Source organism: Scyliorhinus canicula, chromosome 3, assembly GCF_902713615.1.
Source record: "Scyliorhinus canicula chromosome 3, sScyCan1.1, whole genome shotgun sequence".
Classification (NCBI taxonomy): Eukaryota; Metazoa; Chordata; class Chondrichthyes; order Carcharhiniformes; family Scyliorhinidae; genus Scyliorhinus; species Scyliorhinus canicula.
In genome coordinates, this window is record NC_052148.1 from 274,891,276 (window position 1) to 274,911,005 (window position 19,730).

Consider the following 19,730-nt stretch of genomic DNA (forward strand, 5'->3'; position numbering starts at 1 on the left):
ATGCATTTTAACAGGAGAAATGCATGAGGGAGAAAGGAATAGAAAAATAATGTTAATGAAGTGAGAGGAAGCGCAGGTGGGGGGAGATATATAATCTTTTCCTTTGTATAGTGAAAGCGGAAGAAATTATCTTTTGCAGTATCATGGAATCATAGAATTTACAGTGCAGAAGGAGGCCATTCGGCCCATCGAGTCTGCACAGGCCCTTGGAAAGAGCACCCTACTGAAGCCCACACCTCCACCCTATCCCAGTAACCCCACCCAACATTTGTTTAGACACTAAGGGAAATTTAGCGTGGCCAATCCAACTAACCTGCACATCTTTGGACTGTGAGAGGAAACCGGAGCACCCGGAGGAAACCCACACAGACACGGGGAGAACGTGCAAACTCCGCACAGACAGTGACCCAAGCCGGGAATCGAACCTGGGGCCCTCGAGCTGTGAAGCAACAGTGCTAGCCACTGTGCTACTGCGCTGCCCAATAATGAATAATGAGGAGTATTCGGTTGTAAACTGTGCTCACTGATTGATCCCTGCAATTAGAGGATTTCCAATGAGGAGCACTTTTTTATTCATTCACTGGATCAGGATGTCTCTGGCAAGGCCAGCTTTTATTCCAATTACCTTGGTGGTTTCCTAGGCCATTCCAGGGGGCAGTTAAGTGTCAACCACATTGTTGTAGGTCTGGGGTCCCATGTAGGCCAGATCGGGTAAGGATGGCAGATTTCCTTCCCTAAAGGAGATTAGTGAACCAGATGGGTTTTTGCAACAGTTGACGCCGTCATGGTCACCATTACTGACATGAGCTTTATATTCCAGGTTAATTTCACTAACTGAACTTAAATTCCCCCAGCTTCCAAGGTAGTATTTGAACACTTGTCTCTATTCAGGTGTCTGGATTATAGCCTCGTACATTATCACTGCTACTGAGATTTTTTTTAGATTGAGTCGGATGGGCCAATATTCACAGGTATTTAGAAGAATGAGAAACCACATTAAAATGTGTAAAAGGCTTTGCGAGCTAAACGGGTGGACAAAGGGGGGAGATCGTTTCCCCTTGGCCCGAGAGTCTAGAACATTGGGCCACAGCGTCAGGATAAGGAATTGGTCGGTTTGGGCTGAGCTGAAGAGAAATTTCTTCATTCAGCGAGTTGCGAAACTCTGGAGTCCTCTACACAATAGGGCTGTGGATGCTCCATCATTGGACATATTCAAGGTGGAGATTGATAGATTCTTGGACGCTAAGACAATGAGGTTTACGGAGCTGGTGCAAGAATGTGATGAGGTAGAGGAGCAGCCATGGTTTTATTGAATGCTGCAACAGATCTATGGAGCCAACTCCTCTGATTTCTTTTTTTCCCCAAATTCTCCCCAATCTCTTGCCATTACCTCAGATCAGTGCCAAATGGTGGCCTTCAAGATGCCTAATTTACAATCTCAAGATGCTCTTGAGGTTGTGACCAACTAATGTTTCATTGATCTCATTCCTACTTGTGTGTCCTTTTTTTTTGTATAAATTGGCTGCATTATTTGGCTGCTGCACAGTAAAAATTGATTTTACTGAAACTCCTTGAAACATACTGAAGGCATGATAAACTCCAATTTCATTTTTGTCCCCTTTTCTCTGTTCCTCGCTCGCTCCTGCTGACACGCTCCTGCTTTCTCTTGCTCTTTCCTCCCTCCTTCGCTGTCTCTCTTTCTTTTTCCCGTTTTCTCTTGTCTTCCTCTCCTCTCACTGAACGACTTTACCTGTCGTTTTGTATTAACGGCATTTGTTTAATAAGTTTGAGAAATATTCAGCTTCTCGTTTACTATACCAGACAAGAGTTGAAACTCGACGAGGATTAGTCTAGATTCTAACTGCTTCCTGTCTAAGACTTTTTTTAAATATAAATTTAGATTACCCAATTATTTTTTCCAATTAAGGGGCAATTTAGTGTAGCCAATCCACCTACTCTGCACATTTTTGGGTTGTGGGGGCGAAACCCACACAGACACGGGGAGAATGTGCAAACTCCACACGGACAGTGACCCAGATCGAACCTGGGACCTCAGCGCCGTGAGGCTGCTGTGCTAACCACTGGGCCACCGTGCTGCCCTATCCTGTCTAAGACTTTACAGAGATTTCAGTAAATGTTTTCAGCGATGACAAATAGGTTGAGTCACTACTTCTAACTCTCAATCTCAAAGCTCCTGAACACGTTTGATACGAACAGTTTCTTATTTTCCGCATTGTATGAGGAAAAGGTTGTTATCACAAGTCTTGTTGGATTGTCTGTCACACAGTCTCTCTGTCTGGTTTCATGCTGTTGTTTATTAACAGTCAGAATATTTTTTCCACTGTACATAATGTACTTATAAAATTGCAGTGTAGCTCCTTTTTTAGTAATTAAATTAATGGTTTTAGATTTGGTATAGATGACAGAGGTTTTGTTTTAATACAGGAACAGGAGGAGGCCATTCAGCCCCTCAGCCATTGAGATCTACCAAGGCTCTATGGGATATGAGGGTTTCCTAGTGGAATTGTGTTTGGAGGGAAACAGGCTATGGTTGAATAATGGAGATCCAAAGGTGGACAGTTATTGTAGTTTTCACTGAGGAAGAAAGATTTATTCATGCCGAGTTTCTCCTTAGGAATTGGAAAGCAATAGGTCCATGAATCCACTTTAGGAATAGGCTTCAGAGAAAGTTCAGACAAGGTTTACAAGAATTGTTCTCGGGATGAGGATAGACTGGAGAAGCTGGAGTTCTCCTCCTTGGAGAAGAAAAGGATGAGAGGATTTCTAATAAAAGTGTTCATAGTTTCTCTCTCTCTCTCTCTCTCTCTATGTGTGTTTCAACAGGATCATCTGTCATCCTTCTAAACTCCAAAGAGCATAGGCTTAATTTAACCTTTCATAATTACACAAATTAAAACCTCAATCCTGTATATGAGAGAAGGTGCATTAAGTACGGGAGATTGAGATGTAATTCATATTTTATGCCGTGACCTTATTTTTGATGAAGTGATGAGACCTGATATCCTTTTGGGAAAACACTCATCATTTACTGATTTGAAGTTTGACCCGTATTTCTGTCAGGCGCAATTGGGGTCAGATTAATAAGTATATTACAGATTGAATTGATGCACTCAGTATTTTATGATCTAGGCCCTGTGAAGGAGAAGCATTTACTTCATAGGCGGGCTGGGGATTTCCAATCAAAGAACTTTACTGAAATTCAACTCCCAACGGGCTAATGAAATGTATTTTCTGTCGGTTCAATTTCTGCAGTTGTAATAATTACTGTCACTTTTCTTCTAGCTGATGGGCCATATCTGCAGATTGTAGAGCAACCCAAACAGGTAAGAGAGAGACAATAGAAACACAAAAACCCCACTGTCTGTGACAGAGATATCAGCAACACGTTTACCCCCCCCCCCCCGCTCCGTATCAGAGAGACATCAGCAACACGTTTACCCCCCGCTCCGTATCACAGTAACATCAGCAACACGTTTACCCCCCGCTCCGTATCAGAGAGACATCAGCAACACGTTTACCCCCCGCTCCGTATCAGAGAGACATCAGCAACACGTTTACCCCCCGCTCTGAATCAGAGAGACATCAGCAACATGTTTACCCGGCTCCGTATCAGAGAGACATCAGCAACACGTTTACCCCCTGCTCCGTATCAGAAACATCAGCAACACGTTTACCCCCCGCTCCGTATCAGAGAGACATCAGCAACACGTTTACCCCCCGCTCCGTATCAGAAACATCAGCAACACGTTTACCCCCCGCTCCGTATCAGAGAGACATCAGCAACACGTTTACCCCCCGCTCCGTATCAGAAACATCAGCAACACGTTTACCCCCCGCTCCGTATCAGAGAGACGTCAGCAACACGTTTACCCCCCGCTCCGTATCAGAGAGACGTCAGCAACACGGTTACCCCCTGCTCCATATCAGAGAGTAAGAAGTCTTACAACACCAGGTTAAAGTCCAACAGGTTTGTTTCAAACACGAGCTTTCGGAGCACGGCTCCTTCTTCAGGTGAATCATGGTGACCATATCAGAGAGACATCAGCAACACGGTTACCCCCCGCTCCGTATCACAGTAACATCAGCAACACGTTTACCCCCCCGCTCCGTATCAGAGAGACGTCAGCAACACGTTTACCCCCCACTCCGTATCAGAAACATCAGCAACACGTTTACCCCCCGCTCCGTATCAGAGAGACGTCAGCAACACGTATACCCCCCGCTCCGTATCAGAGAGACGTCAGCAACACGTTTACCCCCCCGCTCCGTATCAGAAACATCAGCAACACGTTTACCCCGCTCCGTATCAGAGAGACGTCAGCAACACGTTTACCCCCCCCGCTCCGTATCAGAGAGACGTCAGCAACACGTTTACCCCCCCGCTCCGTATCAGAGAGACATCAGCAACATGTTTACCCCCCGCTCCGTATCAGAGAGACGTCAGCAACACGTTTACCCCCCGCTCCGTATCAGAGAGACATCAGCAACACGTTTACCCCCCCCGCTCCGTATCAGAAACATCAGCAACACGTTTACCCCCCCTCACTCCGTATCAGAGAGACGTCAGCAACACGTTTACCCCCCGCTCCGTATCATAGAGACATCAGCAACACGTATACCCCCCGCTCCGTATCAGAGAGACATCAGCAACACGTTTACCCCCCCCCACTCCGTATCAGAGAGACGTCAGCAACACGTTTACCCCCCGCTCCGTATCAGAGAGACATCAGCAACACGTTTACCCCCCCCGCTCCGTATCAGAGAGACGTCAGCAACACGTTTACCCCCCGCTCCGTATCAGAGAGACGTCGGCAACACGTTTACCCCCCGCTCCCTATCAGAAACATCAGCAACACGTTTACCCCCCGCTCCGTATCAGAGAGACGTCAGCAACACGTTTACCCCCCGCTCCCTATCAGAAACATCAGCAACACGTTTACCCCGCTCCGTATCAGAGAGACGTCAGCAACACGTTTACCCGGCTCCGTATCAGAGAGACGTCAGCAACACATTTACCCCCCGCTCCGTATCAGAGAGACATCAGCAACACGGTTACCCCCCCCGCTCCGTATCAGAGAGACGTCAGCAACACGTTTACCCCCCGCTCCGTATCAGAGAGACATCAGCAACACGTTTACCCCCCGCTCCGTATCAGAGAGACATCAGCAACACGTTTACCCCCCCCGCTCCGTATCAGAAACATCAGCAACACGTTTACCCCCCCGCTCCGTATCAGAAACATCAGCAACACGTTTACCCCCCCCCCCGCTCCGTATCAGAGAGACGTCAGCAACACGTTTACCCCCCCCCCGCTCCGTATCAGAGAGACGTCAGCAACACGGTTACCCCCCCCCCGCTCCGTATCAGAGAGACGTCAGCAACACGTTTACCCCCCCGCTCCGTATCAGAAACATCAGCAACACGTTTACCCCCCCCCCCCCCGCTCCGTATCAGAGAGACGTCAGCAACACGGTTACCCCCCCCCCCGCTCCGTATCAGAGAGACGTCAGCAACACGTTTACCCCCCCCGCTCCGTATCAGAGAGACATCAGCAACACGTTTAGCCTCCCGCTCCGTATCAGAGAGACATCAGCAACACGTTTAGCCCCCCGCTCCGTATCAGAGAGACATCAGCAACACGTTTAGCCCCCCGCTCCGTATCAGAGAGACATCAGCAACACGTTTACCCCCCGCTCCGTATCAGAGAGACATCAGCAACACGTTTACCCCCCGCTCCATATCAGAGAGACGTCAGCAACACGTTTACCCCCCACTCCGTATCAGAGAGACGTCAGCAACACGTTTACCCCCCCCGCTCTGTATCAGAGAGACGTCAGCAACACGTTTACCCCCCGCTCCGTATCAGAGAGACGTCAGCAACACGTTTACCCCCCACTCCGTATCAGAGAGACGTCAGCAACACGTTTACCCCCCCCCGCTCCGTATCAGAAACATCAGCAACACGTTTACCCCCCGGCTCCATATCAGAGAGACGTCAGCAACACGTTTACCCGGCTCCGTATCAGAGAGACATCAGCAACACGTTTACCCGGCTCCGTATCAGAGAGACGTCAGCAACACGTTTACCCCCCACTCCGTATCAGAGAGACGTCAGCAACACGTTTACCCCCCCCCGCTCCGTATCAGAGAGACATCAGCAACACGTTTACCCCCCGCTCCGTATCAGAGAGAAGTCAGCAACACGTTTACCCCCCCCCCCCCGCTCCGTATCAGAGAGACGTCAGCAACACGTTTACCCGGCTCCGTATCAGAGAGACGTCAGCAACACGTTTACCCGGCTCCGTATCAGAGAGACATCAGCAACAGAATTTCCCACTGTACATTCTCGGCTCTAAGGAGAACAATCCCAGCTTCTCTGGTCTCTCCACATTCACTGAAGTCCCTCATCTCTGATACCATTCTGGTAAATCTCCTCCTCACCCTCTCCAAGGCCTCGACATCCTTCCCAAAGTGCCCAGAATTGGGCACAGTCTTCCAGCTGGAGTCTAACTAGAGTAAATTGGTATTAAATTCTGAGTTTAAAATCTTTGCACTCAGCTTGGAGAATCCAAAACCAGCTGGTCCTGAGTCCATGATTAGGTACAGATCTGAGAATTGATTTTAACGAAAGCTATACCCTGGTTTAGAGTCTGTTGGATTGATGGATGGATTCCATTGGTTAGTGGGACAGTGATAAGAGGAAAGACATTTTAGATGATCACAGGGAATCAAAGGGCAGTTTGGAAATAAAATGAGTTGCTGGTCAAGTGGGAGTTATAGGAGAGTGGAGCGTGGAAATGTTATTTTTATACAGCATGGTGTGATCGGGAAGGTGTTGCCTGAAAGGCTGATGGAATCAGATTGAATAGGAACTTTCAAAAGGGAATTAGATAAATCCTTGAGGGAGAAATCTTTGGAAGACTGTGGGGAAAGTGTAGGGGGAATGGGAATAATCGGAGAGTGCTGGTCGAGGCTCAATGGGTTCCTGTACTTGGATTCTATTCTGTGCAGTCAAAAACTTTACTTTCAAGGGTAAATAGGTCATTGCTTGACGAATATTAAGATTTATGGCGAAGAGCAAAGAAAGAGGGTTTCGACTTTTGTGCAAATCGTAGCTCACTCAATAAATAACGTTTCCAATCCTGTTCTGTGAGCAGTGGCTGAGGACATCTGCTTGAGGCTAGTCTGGGACCTGGAGGGCAGTTTAGTTGCTCGGGTGGATGTGACTGTAGCTGTTAGATATTCCTTACGGACCAGTGAATCTTACAGCAGCATTCTGAAATTAATTCACAGCCAATCATTGAGAGAAGCTCTGTAGGTTGGTGGCAGCTTACAAATGCCTGGATTTGTATTTTTGGGATAAACGGATCAAAAAAAATCAACAGGAAATGACCAGCTTTCTTCATATTTTTTGAAAAAGCGGCGTATATTTATTCTTGGAATTTCCCCCTCGGCAGAGAATGCCTTTCTCAGATTATTTTGGATTGTACCCATTGATGCCATTGCAGATTCTTGTTAAATCGGATTGATCCAACTGGCAGGCTGTATATTGGGTATAGTCAGTGCTGGAGCGATTGCAGTGGTTTCACTGTCACTTATGGCGTTTTCAGATTGGTGATGTTGTTTCCTGTGCGGCATTGACACTGTTATTTCATTGTTTCTGTCGCATGTGTTTGGTCAGATTGGTGAAAATGCCCAGAGATTCTAAAGAAGGGGCATTGATAGATGAAACAGATTGCTATTCATAAACTTTTTCTAAACAATTTATTTTCTTTTATAAGCTTATATGATTCGAAGGCAAGCCAGGTCTGTTTGAACAGTAACAACCACAAGATAAACCACAAGTCCTTGATATTAACTTAGCAATGTCAGTAAATGACAGTTTTCTAGATGTTGGGTTTGTAATTCTGGCAAATATTCACAATAGGAAGGAAGTCGGCGTATGAAATAAATGTCAGCCCTGAAATGTGTACGTATGCATCCCCAAATGATGATTATCTCAGTCCATTTAAGCTTCCTCTTCACCCTATTACATAGTGTTCAGCAGAGAAACACAGCCCAATGCTTCATGCTGACATAGATTCCCTACACAAACCCTTCCAATCCAACCTCACCTCCCATGTTCACATATCCATGCAAATATGCTGAGTAAGTGAGGTTCCCCGCTGTTAAATGAATTTGTAATTAAGAGTAAATCTGAAATCTAATATTTGCAGCAAGAAATATCTGATAAATGTAACCCTTGCCCAGCTGTAATGAGACAAATGTTACTGCGAGAAGAGTGACGTTTTGTTGAGGGTTAACTGAATCAGTCAATGTGCTACTTTATCGAATCATGTTTCAAACCTGGTTCATCCTTGAGAATTAATTTTTAATTTGTAATGTCGAATCACGACACTTATTGGGGATTTTTCCCTGCCTTCAGAGGCAACCTGACTTTAAATGTATCAAAGCCTGTCTCTGAAACCATCAGCTGCTGTAGCCTGCCATTATCAATAAGAGGAACAGTGTCCCCATGGTAACGGCAGCTGGTGGGACAAGTTGTTGAGATTCTTTTTTAAAATAAATGGGATCCCATGAATGCAGCATTGAGTACAAAAGCGGGGAGCTACGCTAAACCTTTGTTCAACATTGGTTAGGCCTCACCTGGAGCTGCATCTGCATTTTTGGATAGAGTGTTAAGGAAAAGGCGCAGAGAAGATTTCTCTGAATGGTCCCAGGGATGGGGGATTTGGCTTTGTAAGATTATTCCCCTTGGAGCCGGGGCAGTTAAAGGATATTCGGAATCATGAAGAGTTTTGATAAAATCAGGAGAAACTGCCTCGGGTGGCAAAGGACACGGGTGTAAGATAGCTGGTGATGTTCCAGGGGGAAATTTAGTTTCTTTTAAAGCAGCAAGTTCTGATCTGGAATATGCTGCCTGAAAGCTGGAATTTGCAAGGCTATGGGGAAATGGCAGCAGCAAGTGGGGCTAATTAAAAGCTCGCTCAAAAAGCCAGAATGAATTTCATAGAATTAACGAATGGTTACAGCACAGAAAGAGGCCATTTGGCCCATTATTTTTGTGCTGACTCTCTGCAAGAACAACTGACTGACTCCTGCTCCCCTGCCCTTTCCCCATAAGCCTGGCAATAATTTTCCCTTCAGTCCTTTATCCAGTTGAGTTTTGAAGGCCTTATTTGAAGTTGCCTCCACTATCCCCTTGGGTAGAACATTCCAGATTCCAACCACTCGCTGCCTCAATAAATCTTTTTCCTGATGTTTGTTTATTTGCCAATCACCTTAAATCTGTGACCTCTGGCTCTTGCCCCTTCCACCAATGGGAACAGTTTCTCCCCGTCTACTACTCCGTCCAGACGCCCTCATGATTTTGAACAACTGTAACAAATCTCTTCTCAATCTTCTCTTCCCCAAGGAAAACACCGGGAGCTTCTCTAATCTGTCCATGAAATTGAAACCCCTGATCCCCGGAACCATTTTGTACGCCTTTTCTGCACCCTCTTTTCTTTTTTTGTTTAAAGGTTTATTGTTTCTGATTGAGTTGAATTATTCTTGTACACATCGGTGCTCACAATCCAATCTGATTTATCTTTGTAGAGGGGTTTCCGCTTCCGTTACGGATGTGAGGGTCCATCACATGGAGGGTTACCTGGTGCCTCGAGCGAGAAAAACAAGAAAACCTACCCGACTATTAAGGTCATTGCTTCAATATTAAAACTACTTTTCTTTTCCACATGAATTGTAAAGATCTTGTTGAACGAGTCTGATCACTTCCATTCTTCCCCCGATACCTCAGTTCAAGGTGTTTATAAAAAACCTAACCTTTTACACTTTCGGATCTGTGCAGGGAAAAATCATCAGAGCAAAGTATCACCGGTTAATGTTTTCAAGCATGGCTCGAGACTGAAATAAAATTTCAGGGTATTTCTGTGGATTTTTGCCTGTTCAGCAAATGAGTTGGCAGATGGTGGGTGGAATTCTGACTGTAGAATTTATATTTAGAACATATTCAAATATTTGCTTGATTAGATATTTGTGTGGGCATGGGGCATTGGTGAATAAACTCGACACAGGAAATAGCTTAATTCTGTAAGCAGGAAATTTACCTCTGCCGTAAATGCTAATATTTTAACATCGAGACCGGTGGCGGCAGGAGATGGCTAAAAATCTATGGATTTATTTGCTGTAGAATTTTACCTGCCTTGCATGTCTTCAACAGAAAGCTGGGATTTTGTTGTTGAAAAAGAAACCAAGACGATTGGTTTTTTTTAACGCATTTTATTCAAGCTTGTATCAAAGTAGGTTACAGCAAATAAACATCCCGGGAACATTCTTCCCAACAATCAACTAGACAGTTTGTACAGATTTTTCTCCTTCCCCCCCCCCCCCCCCCTCCTCCTCCTCCTCCTCCCCATCACCCACACCCCCGTGACGAACAGCTCCTCAAACACGGTCACGAACATCCCCCACCTTTTCTCAAACTTCCCTGCTGAGTCCCTTAACTCATACTTTATCTTCTCTAACCTCAGGAAGTCGTACAGGTCACCCAACCATGCTGCTACCCCCGGTGGCGATGCCGACCGACACTCCAGCAACATTCGTCGCCGTGCAATCAGAGAGGCGAAGGCCAAGACATCGGCCTTCCTCCTCTCCATGAGCTCCGGCTTCTCTGAAACCCCATATTTTGCCACCAAAGGGTCCGGATCCACTCCCTCCTCCACTATCCTGGCTAAGACCGTGAACACTCCCGTCTAGAACCTTCCCAATTTTTCACAACCCTGAAACATGTGCGCATGATTCGCTGGCCCCCGCCCACACCTCCCACACTCATCTGCTACCCCCTGAAAGAACCCACTCGTTCTCGCCCAAGTCATTTGCACCCTGTGCACCACCTTAAACTGTATCAGGCTCATCCTTGCACAAGAGGAGGTTCTATTTACCCTACGCAGTGCCTCACTCCATGTTCCCCAATTGATCTCCATTCCCAACTCCGCTTCCCATTTCTCCTTGATCTTCACCACCTGCTCGGCTCCCTGCTCCCCCAGCCATTTATATATATCCCCAATTCTTCCCTCCCCTTCCACATCTGGAAGCAGCAGTCGCTCCAGCAGGGTGCATCCCCATCCCAGCAATCTAGGGAACCCCTTCCAGACCTTTCGTGCAAAGTCCCTAACCTGTAGATACCTGAACTCACTACCCCTCGCAGCTCTACCCTCTCCCTTAGTTCCTCCAGATTGGCGAACCCTTCCTCAAAATACATATACCTCACCTTGACCAGCCCCACTTCCCTCCACCTCCTGTATACACTATCCATCCCTCCCTCCCCCCCCGGCTCAAACCCATGATTCTCACACAACGGCGTTAGCACCGACATCCCTTCCACCCTAAAATGCCTCCTTAGCTGATTCCATATCTTCACCGTGAACTGCACCACTGGGCTCCCTGAATACCAAGACTATTGTGACCACTTAGCCCATCTTAAATCTCTTCTGAACAAAAGGAATATCTCTCTGATTTAAAGTATGGAGCTCAAATCAGTTCAACTTCTGGCTTCTGTTATTTAATCAAATATAGAGTTGAAAATGGGAAGCTAAAATAGGAACAAAACTAGTGCTGAAATTTAAATGCTAAAATATCAATGCCGGCGGAAACAGAAATCCCAAGAGGGAACTGTCATCATTGTGTGGTTCCTCTAACCTGTTCTGTTCTGCATTGCACCTCATCTCAAGACAGAATCAGTGACCAGTGATTTGTAACAACTCGTTTTTACACAGCATCTTTAATGTCGTAAGACTCTATCTGAATTCAAATGATTTTATTTGCCTGGAGGTTGGTTCTCAGCTTGTCTCACCTCCAAATAATTCCTGGTGCCTTTCCAAGACTCTGCTTTTGAACTCCATTCTCACCTTGTAGTGACGGAGACTGTGTTCGATTCGTGCAAATGACCTAATTCCATTCAGTGACCTCTGACATCTGTGAAGTCTCCAAAAACGTATTTCCATTTAGAAAAGAGAAGGCTGAGGGATCTTTAAAATAATGAAGGGGTTCAGTAGGATAAACATAAAGAAGAACATTTGGGGCAGCACGGTAGCACAAGTGGATAGCATTGTGGCTTCACTGCGCCAGGGTCCCAGGTTCGATTCCCCACTGGGTCACTACCTGTGTGGAGTCTGCACGTTCTCCCCGTGTTTGCGTGGGTTTCCTCCGGGTGCTCCGGTTTCCTCCCACAAATCCAAAGGTGTGCAGATTAGGTGGACTGGCCTAGTTAAATTGCCCTTAGTGACCAAAAAAGGTTAGTAGTTGCTATTGGGTTACAGGGATAGGGTGGAAGTGAGGCCTTAAATGGGTCGGGGCAGACTTGATGGGCCGAATGGCCTCGTTCTGCACTGTATGTTCTATGTTCTATGTAAGATGCAGTAGTAATCTTTATTATTGTCACAAGTAAGGGCAGCACGGTAGCGCAGTGGTTAGCACTGCTGCCTCACGGGCGCTGAGGTCCCAGATTTGATCCCGGCTCTGGGTCACCGTCTGTGTGGAGTTTGCACATTCTCCCTGTGCCTTCGTGGGTTTTGCCCCCACAACCCAAAGATGTGCAGAGTAGGTGGATTGGCCACGCTAAATTGCCCCTTAATTGGAAAATATGATTTGGGTACTCTAAATTTATTTTTTTTTAATTAAAGAAAAAAGGCAACGGGGCGATCACCAGAGCCCTCAGGCTCATACCCATACAAGACTGTTCCTCTAACCTGACCCAATCTTCTCCCTCCCACCATCGCCTCACCTTCTCCACGTTCACTGACCAATAATAACGCAACAGATTTGGGAGCGCCAGCGTGCCACCCCATCTCTGCCGGGAGCGCCAGCGTGCCACCCCATTTCTGCCGGGAGCACCAGCGTGCCATCCCATCTCTGCTGGGAGCGCCACCCCATCTCTGCCGGGAGCGCCAGCGTGCCACCCCATCTCTGCTGGGAGCGCCACCCCATCTCTGCCGGGAGCGCCAGCGTGCCACCCCATCTCTGCTGGGAGCGCCACCCCATCTCTGCCAGGAGTGCCACCCTATCTCTGCCAGGAGTGCCACCCCATCTCTGCCGGGAGCGCCACCCCATCTCTGCCAGGAGCTCCAGCCCGCCACCCCATCTCTGCCAGGAGCGCCAGCCCGTCACCCCATCTCTGCCAGGAGCGCCAGCCCGTCACCCCATCTCTGCCAGGAGCGCCACCCCATCTCTGCCGGGAGCGCCACCCCATCTCTGCCGGGAGTGCTAGCCCGCCACCCCATCTCTGCCAGGAGCGCCAGCCCGTCACCCCATTTCTGCCAGGAGCGCCAGCCCATCACCCCATCTCTGCCAGGAGCGCCAGCCCGTCACCCCATTTCTGCCAGGAGCGCCAGCCCGTCACCCCATCTCTGCCAGGAGCGCCAGCCCGTCACCCCATCTCTGCCAGGAGCGCCAGCGTGCCACCCCATCTCTGCTGGGAGCGCCACCCCATCTCTGCCGGGAGCGCCAGCGTGCCACCCCATCTCTGCTGGGAGCGCCACCCCATCTCTGCCAGGAGTGCCACCCCATCTCTGCCAGGAGTGCCACCCCATCTCTGCCGGGAGCGCCACCCCATCTCTGCCAGGAGCTCCAGCCCGCCACCCCATCTCTGCCAGGAGCGCCAGCCCGTCACCCCATCTCTGCCAGGAGCGCCAGCCCGTCACCCCATCTCTGCCAGGAGCGCCACCCCATCTCTGCCGGGAGCGCCACCCCATCTCTGCCGGGAGTGCTAGCCCGCCACCCCATCTCTGCCAGGAGCGCCAGCCCGTCACCCCATTTCTGCCAGGAGCGCCAGCCCATCACCCCATCTCTGCCAGGAGCGCCAGCCCGTCACCCCATTTCTGCCAGGAGCGCCAGCCCGTCACCCCATCTCTGCCAGGAGCGCCAGCCCGTCACCCCATCTCTGCCAGGAGCGCCAGCCCGCCACCCCATCTCTGCCGGGAGCGCTAGCCCGTCACCCCATCTCTGCCGGGAGCGCTAGCCCGTCACCCCATCTCTGCCGGGAGCGCCAGCACTCCACCCCATCTCTGCCGGGAGCGCCAGCACGCCACCCCACCTCTGCCGGGAGCGCCAGCCCGTCACCCCATCTCTGCCGGGAGCGCCACCCCATCTCTGCCGGGAGTGCTAGCCCGCCACCCCATCTCTGCCTTTGAGACAAAGCCCTCTTCCCACTCGGCACCTTCCCCATTCCACACAAAATCCGAGATTAGCGCATCCACCTTCTGAAAAAAGTCCTTGGGGAGAGAAATCGGGAGGGACTGAAACACAAACGAGAACCTTGGCAGCGCGTTCATCTTCACCACCTGCACCCTCCCTGCCAATGTCAGGTGCAGCCTATCCCACCTTTTAAGGTCCCCCTTTGATCTCCTCCACCAACCCTGTCAGATTCTACCTGTGCGTTGTGGCTCACTCGTGCGTTACCTGGATCCCTGGGTACCGAAAGCGCTCCCCTGCCACGGTAAAAGGCAGGGCCTCAGGTTCACACACAATACTGATGAAGGTTGGTGAATGCTATGGCGGGGGCAGGGGAGTGAATTGGCATGATGCAGTCAGGGAAGGCGCTGGGCCAGTTGGATTTCTGGCAGAATTTTATAAGCAGTTCACGGCGGCTTATTCCTCACTTTTCCCTACATTCAATTTCTAACCAGAAAAAGCCCCAAGCCTCTCCAGTAGGCCCATGATTCTGCCCATGCTTTCCAACAGGTTCGACATGAACAACAGCAGGCCATCGGCATACAACGACACCCAGTGCTCCCTGCCACCCCTCACAAACCCCTGCCAGTCAACCGAGGCCCAAAGTGCCATCATCAAGGCCAACGCTAACAACAGCAGCGACAGCAGGCATCCCTGCATCGTCCCCCTGTACAACCCAAAATACCCCGAGTTTGTCTCATTCGTTCGCACACTTGCTATGGGGGATACATACAACAACCGAATCCACACCTCAAACCCCAGCCCAAACCCAAACCTCCCCAGAATCTCAAACGGATACCGCCACACACTACCCGGTCAACAGCCTTCTCTACTTCACCTCTAGCACCCGCTCCCCTACGGGGCCATAGTTACATTCAGAAACCTCCTAATGTTACTGGAGAGCTGCCTCCCCTTCACAAAGCCCGCTTGGTCCTCCGAAACTACCTCCTGCACACACCCCTTCAACCTTCTTGCCAATCCCTTTGCCAGTACTTTCACGGCCGTATCAAGCAGCGAGAGGGGCCAATAGGACCCTCGCTCCAATGGATCCTTCCCCTTTTTCGGAATGGCTTAAATCAACGCCTATGCCAGCGTAGCTGGCAACTCCCCCTTCTCCACCGCCTCATTAAACATTCACAAAGCGGAGGGGGGGCAACTCCCCCTTCTCCACCATCTCATTAAACATTCCCAAAGGGGGGGGGGCAACTCCCCCTTCTCCACCGCCTCATTAAACATTCCCAAAGGGGGGGGCAACTCCCCCTTCTCCACCACCTCATTAAACATTCCCAAAGGGGGGGGGCAACTCCCCCTTCTCCACCGCCTCATTAAACATGCCCAAAGGGGGGGGCAACTCCCCCTTCACCACCGTCTCATTAAACATTCCCAAAGGGGGGGGGCAACTCCCCCTTCTCCACCGCCTCATTAAACATGCCCAATGGGGGGGGGGGGGCGCAACTCCGTCATGAACTGCTTATAAAATTCTGCCGGAAATCCAACTGGCCCCGGCGCCTTGCCCGACTGCATTCTGCCAATTCACTCCACCACCTCCTTTAGCCCTAACGGCTCCTCCAGTGCCTGCCTCTTCCCCTCCTCCAGCTCCGGCAAGTCCAGCCTATCCGAACCCCCCAGCTCAGCCCTATACAGCACCTTGAAAACGTCTTGAACACCTCATTTGTCCTCTCTGGATCCCCCAGGATTGTCACCTCCAGTCAATCTGCATGGATACCACTTTCTCCACCACCTGGATTGTCACTCCCGGCACCTCCAGGCTCTTCCCCATCCATTCCAGAGTCCCGCAAAGAGTTGTCACTACCCCCCCCCCCCCCATCACCCTTGACCAGTCACTGTCCATTTCTTTATGCTGCTGCCGAAATTCGTCCTTAATGAAGCTCATCAACATCCTCCAGTGGCAGCTTTCCAGTCAATGGCGGCTCTTCCCCCGCCGCCATTTTTATAATTGATCCTGCGCCACGCATCTCCTCCAACTCTTTAGCCAAGACTCTCACTGCCTTCTGTCGAGTTTGGCAACCCATAGACACGCCCATCCAGGGAGAACATATCTCCCTCCATTCTCCGCATAACCTTTCCACAGAAATTCCCCAAAGTCCGGGTGAAAGGGGCCAAAACCAACGCCTTCAAGCAGCAGTTGCCCTGTGTGCGACCACTCACTCCATGGCCGCCACCAGAAGCCCGGTTTCCTGACTTCTGACGGAACCTTGACTCTGAAGATTGACTGTAAAGAGGTTATTTTTAAAAGTGGAACATCTTCCATGTTTAAATGAATCTGTACACTAACAATCCAGGGTGTTGCTGAATTTTTGCCAATAAGATGACAGAGTAATGGAGAATAAATTGTGAGCAATAGATCACTCAGTTGCAATGGTGCCAAGTTATATTAACAATATGGAACCTGTGCTAATAACCTATTGATTTTCATGTTGCTAGTTTAAAAATTCATTTAAACGTATCAGTGGCCAAAAGGTCTGCTGTTTTTTTCTCATCATATAACTAATGTGTATGAAAGTATATACTGGGCAAGATTTAACTCGCTCACAGTCCCCTTCACTTAGTGTTAAAATGACCCGTTATTTAGAAATTGTTTTTTAAAATTATTTTCTTTGATGAAGAAATGAAGGAGTGAAAAAGATGAAGCAGGCTGGGATTTATTTTAAATCCCTCCAGGGTTACTATGGGAACTGAGTCCAATCCTGAACCCTTCAACGCAAAGCTGTTTGCTTTGTTTGAATGGTTGAAAAATCAGTAATAAAGGGGCAGTAAGTCCAGTGGTGGCACAGTGGTTAGTACTGCTGCCTCACAGCTCCGGTCTTGGGTGACTTTCTGTGTGGAGGTAGCACAGTGGTTAGCACTATGGCTTCACAGCTCCAAGATCCCAGGTTCGATTCCCGGCTTGGGTCACTGTCTATGCGGAGTCTGCACGTTCTCCCCGTGCCTGCGTGGGTTTCCTCCGGGTGCTCCGGTTTCCCCCCACAAGTCCGGAAAGACGTGCTGTTAGGTGAATTGGACATTCTGAATTCTCCCTCCGTGCACCCAAACAGGCGCCGGAGTGTGGTAACTAGGGGCTTTTCACAGTAACTTCATTGCAGTGTTAATGTAAGCCTACTTGTGACAATAATAAAGATTATTAACAATAATAATTGCTTATTGTCACGAGTAGGCTTCAATGAAGTTACTGTGAAAAGCCCCTAGTCGCCACATTCCGGCGCCTGTTCGGGGAGGCTGGTACTGGAATTGAACCGTGCTGCTGGCCTTGTTCTGCATTACAAGCCAGCTGTTTAGCTCACTATGCTAAACCAGCCCCTGACAGATTATTATTATACGTTTGCACTTTCTCCCCGTGTCAGCGTGGGTTTCCACCGTGTACTCTGGTTTCCTCCCACAATGCAAAGATGTGCAGGTTAGGTAGATGTGCAGTGGATGACACAGATAACATGCCAGCGACTGATAGAAATGAGGCTATGGCAAGTGAGGACCTTGAGATGATTGCTATCACTAAGGAGGTTGTGATGGGCAAGCTAATGGGGCTAAAGGTAGACAAGTCTCCTGGCCCTGATGGAATGCATCCCAGAGTGCTAAAAGAGATGGCTAGGGAAATTGCAAATGCACTAGTGATAATTTACCAAAATTTACTAGACTCTGGGGTGGTCCCGGCGGATTGGAAATTGGCAAACGTGACACCACTGTTTAAAAAAAGAGGTAGGCAAAAAGCAGGTAATTATAGGCTAGTTAGCTTAACTTCGGTGGTAGAGAAGATGCTGGAATCTATCATCAAGGAAGAAATAGCAAGGCATCTGGATGGAAATTGTCCCATTGGGCAGACATAGCATGGGTTCATAAAGGGCAGGTTGTGCCTAACAAATTTAGTGGAATTTTTTGAGGACATTACCAGTGCAGTAGCTAACCAATGGATGTGGTATATCTGGATTTCCAGAAAGTCTTTGACAAGGTGCCACACAAAAGGTTGCTGCATAAGATAAAGATGCATGGCGTTAAGGGTAAAGTAGTAGCATGGATAGAGGATTGGTTAATTAATAGAAAGCAAAGAGTGGAGTTAATGGGTGTTTCTCTGGTTGGCAATCAGTAGCTAGTGGTGTTCCTCAGGGATCAGTGTTGGGCCCACAATTGTTCACAATTTACATAGATGATTTGGAGTTGGGGACCAAGGGCAATGTGTCCAAGTTTGCAGACGTCGCTAAGAAGAGTGGTAAAGCGAAAAGTGCAGAGGATACTGGAAGTCTGCAAGGGATTTGGATAGGTTAAGTGAATGGGCTAGGGTCTGGCAGATGGAATACAATGTTGACAAATATGAGGTTATCCATTTTGGTAGGAGTAACAGCAAACGGGATTATGATTTAAAAGATAAAATATTAAAACATGCTGCTGTGCAGAGAGACTTGGGTGTGCTAGTGCATGTGTCTCAAAAAGTTGGTTTACAGGTGCAACAGGTGATGAAGAAGGCAAATGCAATTTTGTCCTTCATTGCTAGAGGGCTAGAGTTTAAGACGAGGGAGGTTATGCTGCAATTGTATAAGGTGTTAGTGAGGCCACACCTGGAGTATTGTGTTCAGTTTTGGTCTCCTTACCTGAGAAAGGACGTACTGGCGCTGGAGTGTGTGCAGAGGAGATTCACTAGGATAATCCCAGAGCTGAAGGGCTTGGATGACGAGGAGAGGTTGAGTAGACTGGGACTGTACTTGTTGGAATTTAGAAGGATGAGGGGGGATCTTATAGAAACATATAAAATTATGAAGGGAATAGATAGGATAGATGCGGGAGGTTGTTTCCACTGGCGGGTGAAAGCAGAACTAGGGGACATAGCCTCAAAATAAGGGGAAGTAAATTTAGGACTGAGTTGAGGAGGAACTTCTTCACCCAAAGGGTTGTGAATCTATGGAATTCCTTGCCCAGTGAAGCAGTTGAGGCTCCTTCATTACATGTTTTTAAGGTAAAGATAGATAGTTTTTTGAAGAATAAAGGGATTAAGGGTTATGGTGTTCGGGCCGGAAAGTGGAGCTGAGTCCACAAAAGATCAGCCATGATCTCATTGAATGGCAGAGCAGGCTCGAGGGGCCAGATGGCTGACTCCTGCTCCTAGTTCTTATGTTCTTATTGGCCATGATCACTGCGCAGGGTTACGAGGGATGGGGGGGGGGGGGGGGGGGGGGGGCAGGGGGCCGAGGTAAAGTGCTCTTTCAGACAGTCAGTCCAGACTCAATGGGCCGTATGGCCTCCTTTCTGCACTGTAGGGATTCTATGAAATGTGGTTCATGTTAATTAATTAAATTGAAGAACTTGGGTATAACTAGATCAGGGGTGGGCAAACTTTTCCGTGCAAGGGCCACATTCAGAAATTCACAATTTTAAAGGACCGCATAGTATATTAAGTAAAATAATTAATATTTTAAATAGCCAAAATAAAAGGTCTTTAAAAAAAAAAGCACATTTATTTGAAAAACAAAGTAACT

At 48.5% G+C, this 19,730-nt stretch overlaps 1 protein-coding gene across 5 annotated transcripts in view; it reads left to right on the forward strand.

The window, feature by feature from the left end:
* Positions 1–19,730, forward strand: part of nfkb1 (nuclear factor of kappa light polypeptide gene enhancer in B-cells 1) — a 107,484-nt gene that overhangs the window by 21,503 nt on the left and 66,251 nt on the right. For all 5 annotated transcript variants that reach the window (XM_038792889.1, XM_038792892.1, XM_038792893.1 and 2 more), the window contains 2 exons: positions 3,304–3,344; positions 9,619–9,717. In XM_038792889.1, coding sequence (XP_038648817.1) covers positions 3,304–3,344; positions 9,619–9,717 — 140 coding nt within the window. The remainder of the gene's footprint in view (positions 1–3,303; positions 3,345–9,618; positions 9,718–19,730) is intronic.